Below are 16289 nucleotides of genomic sequence, written 5' to 3' on the forward strand. Positions count from 1 at the left end.
ATTAGGTTTTAAAGGAAAATCCATCCTTCCTTCCTTCCTTCCATAGGCTTTAGTAAGCCCCTTTATAATATTCATACTGTATATACTTGTCACACTTGCCAGATGCTTCTGGTGTTATTGTACAGGGGTACCTAGTGACAGCACTAGGAGCAGCTTCCTCTATCAAGGAATAAACAATTGAAATTGAAGATGAACACCAGTATCACGATCGGCCAGGTGGTACTACCTGGTCACGAATTACGAGAGACCACCATTCCTGAAGGATATACCAAAAATGGAAGAAATCAACTTCCACCGTCTGAGACTAGGATACCCATGCATTTGGGAAATCATTGTACAAGTACCAGCAGAGCAGCGCATGTGCAAGACCTGCAACAGCGGAGCCGAAAACACACTGCAGCACTACCTCATAGTGCGCCCTGGAACAATTAACTAGGAGAAACATAACCCCTGTCACAGCAGAAAAGGTTGCCAAAATGCTAACCATCAACCACTCAAGAAACCCTACAGTTTCTTACCGAGCATCCACCCCCACGCTAGTGGTGGAGATGTACAGTTAACTAAAGATGCTGGTCTTTTATCCCAGCAGTGGGTGGACCAGCATTTTAGCTTAAGGTCCACGTAGGTACTATTCCCACAAATCTATAATAAAAAAAATCGACAGCCATCGCCAATACCAAAAATAAAATCCCTGGCATCACCAAGGAGATCCTCAGCCACATAAACAACCCGGCCATGGAGAGACTGAGAACCACAATGAACGCTTGCCTGGCCACGGGTTACTTCCCAACGAAATTCAAAGAAGCCATTATTACTCTACCACCAAAACAAGGAAAACTCCACCGTCCCACTAAACTACAGACCGATCTTCCTCCTCGAAGTACCTGGAAAAATCCTAGGAAAAAATCATTAACCGTCGGAGAAATCCCCTTTTAACAACCAACAGTCAACTGCAGACAATTCGGATTCAGGAAAGGGAAGTCCACCACAACAGTGATAGCCCTAGCATGTGAAAACAGCCAGAGCGAGTGGTAGTCAATGTAATCTAACTCTCCGGGATGTAACGAAGGCATTTGAGAAAGTCTGGCATGACGGTTTAAAAAACAAGATCCTCCAACACGGACTCCCCGCCAACATCGAAAAACTGCTTTGCAACTTTCTTGACGGAAGAAGTGCCAGACTGGGGGTAGGACAACACGGGAGAGACCTTCCCACTCATGAGCGTAGTCCCTCAGGGCAGCGTCCTCTCTACCACCCTATATATGTATATCTACACAAGTGACACCGCCTCCCACTAGAAAAGGTAACGAAGATATTATGTATGCACAGGACATCACTCAAATAACACAGCTAGGAAAATCGCGAGCGTTACAGGTCGACAACACCAGGCGGGAATTAGAACGGGTAAATAATTTCGAAAAACAATGGAAAACCCAAACCAGACCCCCGAAATTCAGTGATTCCCTTATGCAGAACGAAAACCTATCCATTAGTACCCAATAATGCCCAGATAGAATACAAAAGCAGAGGCACCCTCCTGGGCCTGCATATATCCACACCAGGAAGGAAAAGGCAAGAAGAGAACAGAGAAAACTATACTGCTTTAAAGCAATACCCAAGAAAATAAAACTCCGCCTGGTGACATTTATTATACCGATATTAACATAAAACAGCAGTACCTCTTCATACTATGAGCACCACTCATTAAATGAAGCCTTAAGATTCGTCACAGGTGAAAGATACCCCCTTCACCAGAACCGAGATACATATGGACCTGAGAATAACACCCATCAACCAGCAGCTGCACATCCTGGTCAGAGCAAGAACTCCTTCAAAGACTCCCACCAGATAGCAGCAACAACCATACAAGGTTCCCAAAAAGCTACCAAATCTCAAAAGGTCCATTACCACCCTCGATCTATACGGCCAGGCAATAGACACCCTCCCTAGACCAGCATCCGCCAGTAGGGTCGGCGGAATATGAAACGAGGCCCTCAAAACACCCATATATGGAATAAGGTAAGCTGTCTGGTGCCTGTGTCGACAGACAATAGCTAGCCCATGACAACCCTAACACACCATTAGCTTAGCTAGGTGGTCAGCCCGCCCTCTCCTACCTCCCCCTAAATTTCTTCAATATCAGAACTTTAACTTCCTTCCCCCACCTCTAATCTTCTTTCACCCCACCTTTCTGGGGAGAGGAAAAAAAAAAAAAAAGGATGTAAAACCAGAGTGAGAGGTCACCCCATTCATCAGCACACCCAGGGTGCCAGCCCAGAGACCAGGGATGGGAACAGCTCTGGTGACCCAGTTATCAGAAGACATGTTGAAACGAAAGTTCATGGCTGGAAGCCCTTCCCCAACACCAACACACAGGGTGGGAAAAGCTGGCATGGCAGTTGCAAATCCCCAAGTAATCAAACTACAAATCATTTGGCAGTATGCAAATATTACAGCGACTCAAGAGAACATGGACCACTTTCCACTGACTTCAAGCGAGACTAATATCTTAAATACTACGCTGTAATGAGATTATGCACAGACGTAGATAACTGCTAACATTTGGGAATAGTCGTTTCGACATACAAGGGTCTTATGCAGGTCCTCTAACTGGTAAATTTCAGTCTCATACTTGGTGTGTGCCTCTTTAATGTGCCGATGATAAAGTACTTACTCGAAGTAACTGTGGTGTTCGTAGGTGGCGTGATGATAGCCGTATTCTTTGTCATAGCCGTATTGTTGTGGCTTCTGGGAGCGCAGAGCCCGGTAGTAGCTCCTTGTCAGACTACGGCAGCGAATCCTCGGCACAAAGTCAGACTCTATACGCTGCAAGACCCTTCTACCACGCTGAAAAATACAGTACATTATAAACAATGATAACAGGACATTATCGTTCACAAGTTGGTAGTAAATTAAGAGCCTTCTAGAGCTTTTACAATCACTGTGCCTCCCAGGCTCCTATAAACTGAAGAAAAAAAAGCATCAGCTCCAAGATTTCACCGTACACGAGGCAGATTTACGGGATACTAATTCAAGAGACCCAGGCAAATTCCTCAGTGACAAGTATTTGACAGTATTTCCATCTGCTGTAATTTAATATAATTATATAAAAAAGATACCTTTGAACTATCGGTAAAGGAGTATGAACTTCCGTGACGCGAGTGTTCAGGCCAACCAACTGTGAAACACTCCCAGGCGCCTGTCTTCTGGTAGAAGAGGTGAGGGGAGGGTAGACAACCCAGCCCCACGTGTGGGTACGAGTTCGCCTCCACCACCTGGTCCAGGTGCAGCAGCGCTACATCGTGCACCACGGAGTCGATAGAAGCGAATCCTGAAAGTCATCACATAAATAATGTCCTTCTCTACTTGTGGACGTCAACAAAACAATCAAAAAGGATTGATATTTATTTGGCAAGTGTAAAGCAACCACTGCATTCTCTCAATTTCTTGTTTAAATCATTTATTACAACACTTTTAAGCTCTTACATTTTTTTCCAAACCTACACCGCCTTACTGAGGGGTGGTGGCCGAGCACCACAACTGTCTGTGGCCTCAAATGTTCAAGAGCAGTCTTTTCATAGCCGGCTGTTGCCACGCCTACAGCAAGCGACGCTACATGTTAACTCCTGGGACGCTAAAACAAATCTTTACAGAGGCTTACCGGGATGTATGATGACGTCAGCCACCGACACCAACATTGTGTCCAGGATCTGCTTGGCGTCTTCGGCCAAGTTCCACTCGCCAAATGACACCTGCCAGATGTCGAGTTGAATTTGGGGAAATGATTTGTACAATTGCTTTGGGTTAAATGATAATTATATCTAAATATTTATGCGACTTTCATATTAAAACTCGACACAGGGATGCTATTAGTGCCCCATGTTCCTCGCCTACAGGTGTTTATCACTCCGTCAGCTTCACAAACTGATACATTATCTGTTATGACGTTCAAAATAATTAAATTTCCATTATACAGCATATGGGTAAATTTTCCATCCAGTCCAACAGCCACAATCACCCACCTCGCATCACACGTTATAATAATAATGGTTGCCCCTCGTAACGAGGATGGCCGGCCCAAGGGCCACCTAAGCGTGAATTTGTTATGGTGTAGAAGCTGTCGCCAACAACAACCAGTTTCAAAGAATAGTCCGAGAAGACCGGACAACTCGCCAACTGCACTGGCTAACCATTACCCCGGAACACAATCTGCAGATCTATTAACATCCAGATTCCCAATTACTGCTGGGTAAACAGAGGGAAATGGCGTAAAGAAACTTGCCTATAGTTTCACCCTGCCCGGGGATCGAACCCGGGTTCGCTCGCTTGCGAGGAGAACATGCGGACCATTACACCACAGGTCGCAACGCAGCTAAACACAACCACACACAAGCATCCATCTCTCCCCACCTTCCACCACTCGGTTAAACACAGCCACACACCACAACCATCCACCTCCCAACAGTTAAACACGAAAATTTATTTAAACCCGCTTATGTTTATTTATTAGTTTTGGGGAATAAAATTAAGTGTCTAGGGGTTTGTAAACTGCATTACTAAGTTAGTGTAGGGGAGTACTTACAGCAAGGTCTCTATTGCCAGTGTAGCTGACGCAGTGGGCGGACGTGAGGACAAACTGGTGGTGTATGAGAGCCCCGGAACACACGAACACCATCACCACACCTTCCCGATAGTTGTTCGGCTGCACCACCGCCACCTGCCACAACATGGTTAGTTTATGCCACTACAGCTCTCGCTATATAGGATTAATCAACGTCAAAGTAACATCACAGAGAGAACTACATCACTCAATCACAGGGCCAGAAAGATTATAGCGGTTCATTGATACACGCATTCAAGGTGTCGGGATGAGTTTAGTCTCGTCCTACCCGAGAAACAGACCTGTTAAATTACAAAGTTGATCTGCCAACAGCAGCAGAGGTCAGGAGGCGTGAGGTAAGCGCAAAGGGTAATCCTAACTGAAGTTGTATTAACGGTTACACAACTTCGTCATTAACAAGCACGATACCAACATCGACTTAAGGTCCGGTTAATGATTTCTAGTCATCCAATTTATCGTCATTACCAATAACTTTAGCAGTTACGTTAATGGGGTAAAGGTCATCTTTTAGGACCGTTTTTCTGGAACTAAGGTATGGGGAAAAAGACCGATAGACTATATGCTGTACAATATACCAGGCACTAGTTGGGAGGAGACAATCCGGTTCTGATCATCAACTTGCCATATTACTTTCACCATATTTCCTCAGTGTTTAGTGCCTACATTATCTGTTTACTACTCGGGCAGATCCTAGCGTTGCTGATACCGAGAACATCTATTTTAACATTTATAAAAGTTCCTCAGGTTATTGGAGCCAAGATTCCTGGAGTGACCCGAGGTTAGAGCCAGGTGCCTTACTTTAATAAGTGTAGACTTAGCAAGGCTTCCTGTAGCTATGGCTGGACTTCGTGGTGTAGCCCAGTGTTGATCTGTTATCGAATTGTCACCTTTACGCTCACACATCCACACTAATGATGGTCACTTCAAAGGTTGTCCTAACCAAGCGACGACCACCACGTCATGCATATACGTTTCTCACCAAAAGCAGCAAGAGCAGACTAAGTATAAGCCCCCAAGGGAGACGGCAGGGTGTAAACACATGCCTGTATACTTTGCTATACTAGTGAAGCTATACTTAATCTCACCAGGCGACTCTCTGATCCAAAGGCAGCTACTGTACCAAGTAAGCCGAGGCAACAAGAGGCCCACAACTAAAGACAACCACCGGGAGTTGATCCTCGTCATTACAGGGCAGAACAATTCTTCCTGGACATCTCTGCTGTTTTGGGTCAATCCCAGGTGTTGGCCCTTCCACACAGCCGCACGCATTGGTTAATCAGGTGGTGTATGTATCCGGCGCCTTTGTACGTCAACAAATAGTGGAGGAAAGCCCACACAGATTTCTTGGTCCTATTTGGGATGAGTGATAAATAATAATGGGCAAAGTTGAGGGTAGGAGGGCCAGGGAGAGACTGCGAAGGTTGCATTAAATTATATAGTCCCGAGAAAAAATCACGGAGGATTGATATAAAGAAGTGGGTACCTGGTTCCTCAGTCAACACGGGTTGTGGGATCTTCGGACTACTGTACAACCACAATGAATATGGTCTAGATACCAGTTGCTTTAGAAGCTGATTAACAATCTAGTTTTAGATTTAGTAAAGCTATAACTAAAGCCGACGATTGTTTACACCTTTCTCAAACAAGGAATGCCAGCGCTGGCAGCAAGGATCTTCAGCCTTCCAGCCTGTGTATTGGCGTGGTTAGAGTTGCAGGATGAAGCCTTTAGGCGTTGGTTTCGCTCTGGTAAATAAGAATCCAGCGAGACCCGAGAGGATATAGTCAAACACTGTTCCTACTAAACAGTGTTCAATAACGAAGTAAGAACTGGTCGAGTACTAACATGCCAAGGGAACTCCCCGTACTGGGCCTCCTCGTAGTACTCTGTCGAGCTGTATCCTGACCTGGCCAGCACTCCACGCTCCACCCGCTGGCCGCACTCTAGTTTCCTTTCTGTTGGCACCACATTTGTCGATCGGCTGGAAAACGTGTAGGTCAAAAAATATTGTTTAAAAAGCACAATCAACGCTGATCAATACAGAATAAATCTGTTAGGATTATTATCACGTGAATGACATCACATGTAGTAATTACTTACATGGGTAGTTCACAGACAGTGAGGACATTCCTATCTGAGCAGTCCTCGGCGGGAAGGAGGTACCAGGAATAAGAATTGATGTTTGTCTTCATGTAGGCGACACAGCTGCGATCATCCAACTTGCTTTGTTTATCTGGTTGACCTTGTGCCCAGTACGACTCGTTGTAATAGGTGAGAATCTTGCCTGTAAACACCCACGAAGGTAAGGGTACGTTATTTGACTAGCACATTATATACAAGGCTGCTCCCATTATGTATACAACAAGATTTCAAATTTTCACAAGTACTTAGATTTCAGGTTACCATTTTCCCAGTGAAACTGGTCATCCTCGATGTCGTAGTCTATACCAATGACGAATTTCCTGTCTTCCACATGAAGCTCCTCCGTCATCATATAGCGGAAGATGAAGTCATGCACCTCACGGCTCGAGATGACCGCCCGACGCTCGCCCAGACATTTTTTGTTGGAGAAGTAGAAGTAGGAAGAGTCTATCCTCACCGGCTGGGGAAGTGGGTGCAAGTCTCCCACTCTGTGAAGTGCTGTAACAGTACCAGGTTAGAATTAGTTTAAACAAAATTGATAGTGGTTTTGTTACATCCATTTTGACATTCAGTATTATGTAGTTTGATGAGCGAGTCACTGCAGAGGATCACTGAACGCCTTCCCCGAGAAGTGGTCCACACGGATCCCGTGGTTTACTACACTAGCAATGCGTTTACATTTATAACTAAAATTTTATGGATTTATCTATAGGTGTTAATATAACGGACCCATCAGCGGTACATACCAGTTGGTGTAACAAGGGTCGGGGCCAGTATAAACACTGCCTAATATTTACCACCATAGTTTAGTAAGCAGGCCTCCAGGCGCATTTTCGCAGCACCGTTTCTATGTACAGTATGTCTGGCGTCAGTCTTTTAGTCAGCATCACGGACAGTCAGGAGCAGTGTATGGGTTTCCAGGAGAACTGGCGAGTTGCTCCAGAATTTAGTTCTACTCGTTAATACTGCTCTCTTCCTGCCATTATGTCCAGCTCAGTACCTCGGCAGCTATTGGGAATATTAACAAGACTTTCATACAAATGTCCTCGTCATCTCAAACGTTTAGCGTATTTATAACTGAAGAAAAAATCAAGGAATGTCAACAAATCACATTTTGGTTCTTACAGGTTAATAATGCATTACGCAACGGCTGGAGGTGAACCGTCACTTCTCACCAGTAAAAATATAATTTGGGTAATCAACTGTTCAACTCTTGAAACATGTCAAATGTTTACCAATTCACCCATGTTCATACTTGAGCCAGAGATGAGGTAAAAGTAGACCGATTCCCCTCAACTTGCGGCTAGATGGGAGACCCTTTAATGCTCTCAGTTGGAGGTCCTCACAAGTACCCAACTAAATTTAACACCATACAGTTTAACTATGATAATAGCCAGAATTTTTATGAACGAAACTAGTAATCATATTCAATGAAGCATGGAGGCGAAGGTCAGAGAGAGACTCTGGTGGTTGTCAAACAACCTACCGATTGTTATCACGAGACTACCACCAGCGTCCTGCGTCGGCAAGGTTTACTCACCTGCGCTCTACGCCATCACAGGTCGAGCCTCCACAAGGGAGACAAGTGAAGGTCAATGGGAAGTCGTATACACCCGTGTAAAAAGCTTTTTTGACAATTTGGGCGCCGATGGTAAAACGGTACCACTCTTGCCTCGCAAGCGAGATGCCACGGGTTCGATTCCTGGGCCGGTGGAAAAGTTGTTTGGACATACTTCCTAGCCCTCATTGGTCCCTGTTCACCTAGCAGTAATGTAGGTACCAGTTGTAAATCGAAAGTTGCGAATTCGTATTCAGGAAAAGTTAGAGCTTCCAATAACTTTGACAAACCATCTACTCTTCAGGCTTCTACGCCCTTACTCATGAGACAAAGGCAAGCATGAACTTAACAGGCTTCCCTGTTGGACGCTGTAAACGCTTCTGCCCTTCACCTTACACAGGATGTAGGGGGTGTGCCAAAAAAAAAAAAAGTTAATTTGGAGGTGCATGGCTGAAAGTAAGGAGACCTGGCCTGAGAACAGACCGCAAGAGCCAGTGACCTGCCAGAAAAATAACACCAACCTTCGGGGAGGAGAGAGAAATATTTATCTAAACTGGCGGAGAATCTTACCCTTATCACACTGAACCAACGGGTATTTGTAGCTGCCCTTCAGTTTCATCCAACACTGACTCCGTGTAGCACCGTGTATGCTGTGCGAGCCAGGACCTGTCAGTACAGAAAAGCACGTCAATCATCTCTACAGTAGCTTATGTTATGCCATAACTTAGCAACTTCAATTACTTTAAAGGTGATTATAATAAGGAGGGCACATCTGCCACAAACAAAAATAATTGGCAACTCCGCACATCTTCGTCCTTAATATTTAGCTCTTAAAATTCATGTTACTACAATACACGACAAACAAAGTTAAATGCAAAAGTTAAACAAACAAGAACGAAATTGTGCGTCACGGATTCAATTACAGCCCTCTTACTTTATCACAACAGTTCAAGAGTGAAGGTTGGGAATTATACAACCACGAAATATTTAAATATCAAGCAAAAGTTTGCCATAATAAGTGTGCAAGTTACATAATGAATGAATAAATTAAAGAATAAACATAATCCGTAATAAATAACGAAAATGTGCAGGATATAAACCATAAACCACTTTACAACACCACAATTGATTGCACTTTACACACAAATAATAGAGCAGCACTGAATATACAATACTCAAACCATATTCGAGAAGGTAACCACCACTGAAACCCAAACATCCCCACACTTCCAATGCCCACCAGTGACTCGCGAAACCCCGTACCCCGGGGGACTACAAGTCTTAACAGCACTCATAAAATCACTCGCATTAATCTGCAAAAATAGTTAAACATACAGGACAATTTTCAGCATCAAGTACCAGCCCTGCTCATACAATTATGCAAAATATTTTACAAACATAAGTTGAGGGTAATGAGCACAAATATTTCACTATACACAACAACGCACCACTGTGCATTATGCCATGCAGAACACTGGACTTTAAATTTTTACGGATATTAAGTTAAGGAATATTCTGAATCGCTTAAACAGGCTACTAATTCTATAAACCGTAGAATTAAAATTTTCTACAATTTATATTTGTAAAGGAATTATAGTACATAAAATAACCATAGAGTAACCTCCCTCCCAGCACCACTAGTCCACTACACATCATTTAGAGACAAAGCGAATACGACAAACCTGACCATAACATACAACCCCTAAACAACAAACCCCTAACCCTTAAGCTATAACCCTTAACCCACTACCCAGCAGCATGTGTAGTGAACACAGACGCCTACCATCTTCCACAGCCTAGTGAACAATAACATTGGTATGGACCGCCTTAACTCCCCTTCGAATACTTAAAAGCTCTCTATTCTTAAGTTTTAATTGGCGTTTTTTATTGATCTAGAACGCACAAAAATCTATAATGATAACTACACACTTACCTACACCACACACTACCAACTCAAGTCTGATTATTCAATACTAAAATTTACACAAATTTCTCACCGCCAAATTTATTCTGAATGTAGTAATCGTAGGTCGGGGAGAAGCAGCACACACTCTCTTTGTTCTCGGCACACTGGTTCTCGAACACTCCTGAAAAGTATACATTAAATTTACATCTTATTTCACGCCATACAACTTAAAAGACCAACACTAATGAAAGACCTAACCGTCCTTGTTTACTGTAGTGCGACAGTCAGTGTCTGATCGCTCACCCGATATTATTGGTCAGTCTGCCCAACCCGCCGTGTTTTACTTAAACCAGTTTTGAAGGAACCGACACCAAAATAAACACCTGTCAGGAGAGGTTAGCCAGAAAGGTAATGTAAGGGCCTGTGTCTAACAATCTGTTAACAGAAGCTGTTATTTCAGTCTCCTCTGATCTAATGGGCCTATGGGTTGACTACATCCTCGAGTGAGGTTTAGAAGAGGGTGTGAGGTGTACCATAGGGGCCCGTGTCCAGGAGTTGATTAAATCCAGTATAACGAAGCTGTACCGAAGTGTTTGAGGGTTAGGTACTGTGCTATAGTGTGCTGTAGATTTCTGTAAACAAGTGTTAATACTTGTATAAAAAAAAAGTGAGGTTAGGGGGTTACTATGAAAATTTGGAAACCTGGCAGGAATCGCCGAGAAATTACGGGAAACCCAGGACGTACACCTTTTGTAACAATGTAATGAGGAACTACGTGAGGAGGCATTTACATATGAAATTTCTGAGGTCATAACATATATGCAGAAAGTTAATTGATGAATTGGTCTCTTTCAATATTGGAGGCAGTTGAAGGGGTTGGCAATTTTAGTGGAGAAAAGCATACTAGTGAACAAAGTGTCAATGGATACGTTAAAATTAGAATTAGAATTTAAGAAAATGCAATTAGAGGTAGAAAGAGAAAAGGAGAGGATACAGGCTGATGAAGTAAAACTTAGGAAATAAGAAGGAGGAGAGGAGAGGACAGGTACAAGGAGAGGAAATGGAGATAAGAGAATACAGTATGTCATTTACCGGAGCTTGTGGAAGAAGCCGAGGATTCTTTATTCAGTTTGAAAAAGTTGCAACTATTAAAAGAATGGACAAAAGTGACTGGGCAATATTGGTGCAGAATAAATTAAGGTGCGAGACCAGAGAGGCATATGCGTGTCTGAGGATTATGAGACTGTTAAAGAAGCAGTGTTGAAGACGGTGGAAATGGATCCAGAAGTGTACAGGAGAAGGTTTAGGGACATTAAGAAAGCGAGTGGACAAACTCATCTTTAAGTAGCTAGAGAACGTGGGATGAGATTTGATAGATGGTGTATCTGTTTGTCATAGATACCCCCAAAATGTTCGACACTACTGATGGTACAGGCAAACACTAGTTATCTTGAAAATAGGTTCTTATTCTCGTACGGGAGACAAATACAGAGAAACAAGTAGACTGGCTTCCACGCCATAAGGACTAGCGATCTCTACTCTATCACTCCGCACTGGCATGCACAGATGCCAGAGTTCACAAGCCGAATACATATGTAAATATGATAATACTTAACATGGTGCATAATAAATGGAAACATTACATAGTATTAATTCATGTTCTGTAATACTTTACTATACATAATTAATAGAGTAATATGAGAATACACTGCTTAAGGTACTGCGTGTCCATATTATACACCTCCCTCCCCCTATACGCTCAGTTTCATCTTGAGCGGACCTTTTGTTTCCGAGTCGCTCGGACCTGCAGAGTACGGGAGCAGAAACACAAGGTGGAGACTCTACTGGGGAAGGGTCAACACTAGGCAGCTCCACAGGTCGGAGGAAACGACGGTTCCTCCACCATACTCTACCACTAGGAAGACGCACTTGGTAGTCCCTGGACCGGCCAATACCCATGACGGGTCTAGGACAACTGGCCGCCGCCATCTGGCCGCAGCCCAACTGGCCGCGGGAAACTCGCCGCGGCCGACTGGCCGCCATATGGAACTTTTTGTTGACAACCTAACCTAACCAAACCAAACCTAACCAAACTGGGCTGCGGCCAGATGGCGGCGGCCAGTTGTCCCATTCCCACCCATGACAACCCCAACCTTGTCGCAGCGGTGAGATACCGGATCTTGAATCCTGACCTGCTGGCCGATACTCATCCTGGGAAGGGGGCAGGCATGACAGTCATACCGAGCAGCGACATTTGTGGCGCGTTCTGCTGCACAGCGGTCACATTCTTTAGTCTTGGCTTGCCATTCTTGAGAAAGAGACTTCGGGTGGGTAGGAACACAAGACCTGAGATGATGTCCATATAGAACCTGGGATGGGGAGCGTCCGGTGAAGTTCGGGGTGTTGCGTAACTAACAAACCTCGATCGAAGTACTCGCAGTCGATATTTCCTGAGGGTGATACCTTAAGGATCAAGTGTTTAACAGTCTTGACTGCAGCGTGTCCATTCGCCTGGGGGTAGTAGGGCGAGGTCACGACATGACGGACTCCCCAACGGTCCATGATGTCCAGGAACTCGTGGCTGGTGAACTAGGGTCCTCCATCAGTCCTGAGACGGAGGGGAACACCAACTTCTGTGAAGTAGTCTGAAATTCCGGATGGTAGCAGTACCGGTTGTATCACTACCACAGGGGACGACAACAGGCCATCCAGACAATCGGTCGGCAATGACGAGGAAGGACTTACTTGCCACTGCAAAGAAGTCTGCCGACACAGACTCGAAGGGTTATCGTCGCACATTAAAGGTTCCTGTTGCTGGCTGGGTTGCAGAATCTGGCACGGCTCACAGGCACGGACGGTACTTGCAGTGTCCCCGTCGATTCCGGGCCAAAATACAGTCTGCTTCGCCCGTCGCTTGGTGGCCTGCACTCCTCGATGACTGTCGTGAAGGCGGGTCAAGGTACGGCGGCGTAGGGCAGCAGGAATGACTACTCGTGGACCATACAAGACGAGGTCTCCGTCACAATAGAGGTCCTCGCGTATCTTCCAGTACAAGAGTAGCAATTCATGAAGGTCTTGTCGATTAGATGGAAATCCCTGGGACACAGTAGACGAGCAGGATGTAGGAAGGGTGGGCTCGGGCTGCAGTGCAGAGATCTTCAAGGGTCTTGTCTGCATCCAGTGCTGTAGACTTCTGATGTGAAGACGGCCTTCAATGAGACTAATGACTTGAGGGATGCAGCAGTTGTAGAACACAACATCTCGTCCTCTGGGGTGGGGCGACTGACAGGGGCGCAGGACAGGGCATCCGGGATGCACAGCAGCTTACCCGCACGCCACACAGCCGTGAAGAGATAAGACGAGAGCTTCTCTTTCAAACGTTGAAGGCGAGGATTCTCTGCTGCATCCAAAGAGTAGTGAATGATAATAGGTACAAGAGGGCGATGATCCATAAAGAGGGTGAAGTGCTGAAGTCCTATCAGGTAGAAGCAGCACTTCGCCATAGCCCAGACACCTCCAGCTCAATCGTGGCATATCGGGTCTCGGCGTCCATCAGGAACCGGGATCCACACTGAATTAAGCCGAGTTGTCCACCGCCATGGTCCTGCAGAATGGCGTAACCAACGCCGTAGAGTCTGGAGGCGTCAGTCTGGAGGACGGTGGGTAGGGCTGGGTCGTAACAGGCGAGGACAGGTGGACTTAAGAGGGCCTGCTTGACTCGCTGGAAGGCCTCTTGATGATCTGGGGTCCACAGGAATGTCCTCCTGGGGCTCAGGTGAAAATTCAGCCAGCCGATTGACCAGACCCAAAAAAGAAAGGAGGTCTGTCAGGTTGGCAGGGGTTAGAAAATCCCCGATCCCACTTACTTTCTCCGGGTCAGCTGCGATGCCTGATGCTGAGAGAGAGTACCCACAGAAGTTCACTGATGGAGCGGCGACTACAAACTTGTCAGCGTTGAGGGTAATCCCGTACTTTCGACATCTGGTGAGAACTTCATATATCCGGGAGAGGTGGGCACAGTAGTCTTCGTCGTGGAGTAAGATATCATCAACCATCTTGACACAATTCGTGACTCCTTGAAGGGCCACGTCACCACGTTGACAGAATGCATCGCCAGTAGCGGCAAATCCCATGGGGCCTCTGCAATACTGATATCTTCCATATAGTGTGATGAATGTAGTCAAAAGCTGGTCGTCTTCGGCCAACTCGATCTGCCAATAACCACCTAAGGCGTCCATCGTTGTAAAAAACTTCGCCTTCGGGTCCACGCTTCGAACAGCTGCGAAGGGGTGTGGGTGAAGGGTGGGCTGGACGGGAAACTTGCTGGTTAAGTTTTGATAGATTGGTGGTGATCCGTACTCCACCACGAGGTTTGGCGACAGGGACGAGAGGGTGGCACCAAGGTGAAGGTTCGTCTCCGGCCGGCTTGATTCCCTGAGCAACCATGGAGTCAAGCTCTTGTCTAACTAGCTCCTTGTAGGCGTGAGGAATCAAACGAGGGGTGTGGATGGCAAAAGGTGTGGCACCATCCTTAAGAGGAATCTTCATAGATGGACCCACCATCGGCTGAGTGGTATGTATTCTAAAGATTTCTTCGTAACCAACGTCAGCAAACTCCTTGAGAAGGTAAGCTCTTGCATCAGAAGGGGACGTGTTAGTACAGATAGGGAGTTCCTTCAACCTGTTGACATGGGTGACCTTTAAAATAGGTTTGGGGAATTCCTTGGAAATAATGGCCAACTCTTGACAATGGCCATATGATAAAAGCGGAGTCGGGATCCCATCATGAACATCAATCCGGGCTGAGCAAGACTGCTTACCAAAGGTAAGAGTAGCCCAGAAAGATCCCAAAGCTGGAGCCATCTTGGAACCATCAGCTGTCAGCTTCGTTGTCTGAGGAGGGGGCTGTAGGTTGCTTCGGGGTATTCCCAAACTTGCTAAGTGTTGTGGAACAATTACCGAGACGTCAGCACCAGTGTCAGGTAACATCTGAAGACTGGATGACAAGTTACCGTGAGAAATGACGACATTGATGTGCTGGGGCGTCGTGTTGTGGAACAAAGTACACGACGGCCGGAACGACTGGACACAGCGCCTTGATGCTTGCCAGAAGGAGGGGGCGTGCCAGCACTACCTGAGGATGACTTCTTGGATCCTTGGTGGTGTCCCGTCTGTGTCTTACAACATTTGTCATAATGGCCCACACGACCACAACGTCTGCACTGAACTTTGCTAGCAGGGCACTTGACTGTAAGCCCAGTGACCCTGACGGTCGCAAATTCTGCACACGCTTTGAGCAGCTGGGCGGCATCATGCTCTCACGCAGCTGTTACACAAAGCTGCTGCTGAAGGTGTAGCTGGAGGGTGAGGTCAAGTCTCTGCTTCTTACCCTTTCTGTAGGAAGACACCGCCCTCACCTGGTCAGGTTGGGAGCGTAAAGCTGAAGTCGCACACCTGGCGGCCTCGTACACTCGACATATTGTAACAACATCTTGAAGGGAGGAAGTGGGGTCAAGTGAAATGAGACGCTGAACTAGCTCTTCATCTCGAATACCCGTTAAAATGATTGTCTTGAGTTGTCTCTTCACAAACTTGAGAATTTCCAGGACAAACATCAACTTCCTCTGAACATCTTTTCAACCTTACAAAAAATGCATCAAAAGATTCTCCATCAAGCTGCTTACATTGGAGGAGTTCTCTTCTTCTAAGTGCTTCGTTGCACTGTCCCTTAACATGTTCCTGTAACTTGTCAAGCACGGCCTCTACAGTCAGTTGCCATAGGAGGCACTTGAAGTGTGTGCTCTAGAGTACATGGTGTCTAAGGACAGGCACATACGAAGCTGTATCATATGTTAGGCTGTGGTAAACTTGACAGGTCAACCATTGTTGCATAGTCTTGCCAATGTCGACGCCATTCCCGAAATATCTGATAAGAAGCGTCAGATTTCAGAGAGGGAGGCGTTTGTGCTGCAGCCTTTTGAGGCATTGTTGAACAGACTCTGGGAGATGAGGTACCAGTACCTCTAGTCGTATCAGCATTAGTAGAAGAATCTTGTAGAGTAGA

The 16289-nt window shown here is 45.7% G+C and overlaps 1 protein-coding gene across 1 annotated transcript in view; it reads right to left on the bottom strand.

Moving 5' to 3' along the window:
• Positions 1 to 16289, bottom strand: part of LOC121861101 — a 56558-nt gene that overhangs the window by 21639 nt on the left and 18630 nt on the right. Inside the window, exons 6-14 of the mRNA XM_042358662.1 lie at positions 10317 to 10406; positions 8890 to 8985; positions 7023 to 7259; positions 6720 to 6903; positions 6465 to 6600; positions 4583 to 4717; positions 3662 to 3752; positions 3120 to 3331; positions 2675 to 2847 (exon numbers count right to left, since the gene is read on the bottom strand). Of these exons, the coding sequence (XP_042214596.1) occupies positions 2675 to 2847; positions 3120 to 3331; positions 3662 to 3752; positions 4583 to 4717; positions 6465 to 6600; positions 6720 to 6903; positions 7023 to 7259; positions 8890 to 8985; positions 10317 to 10406 (1354 nt within the window). The remainder of the gene's footprint in view (positions 1 to 2674; positions 2848 to 3119; positions 3332 to 3661; positions 3753 to 4582; positions 4718 to 6464; positions 6601 to 6719; positions 6904 to 7022; positions 7260 to 8889; positions 8986 to 10316; positions 10407 to 16289) is intronic.

Source organism: Homarus americanus, unplaced genomic scaffold (genome assembly GCF_018991925.1).
Source record: "Homarus americanus isolate GMGI-L3 unplaced genomic scaffold, GMGI_Hamer_2.0 scaffold52806, whole genome shotgun sequence".
Lineage (NCBI taxonomy): Eukaryota > Metazoa > Arthropoda > Malacostraca > Decapoda > Nephropidae > Homarus > Homarus americanus.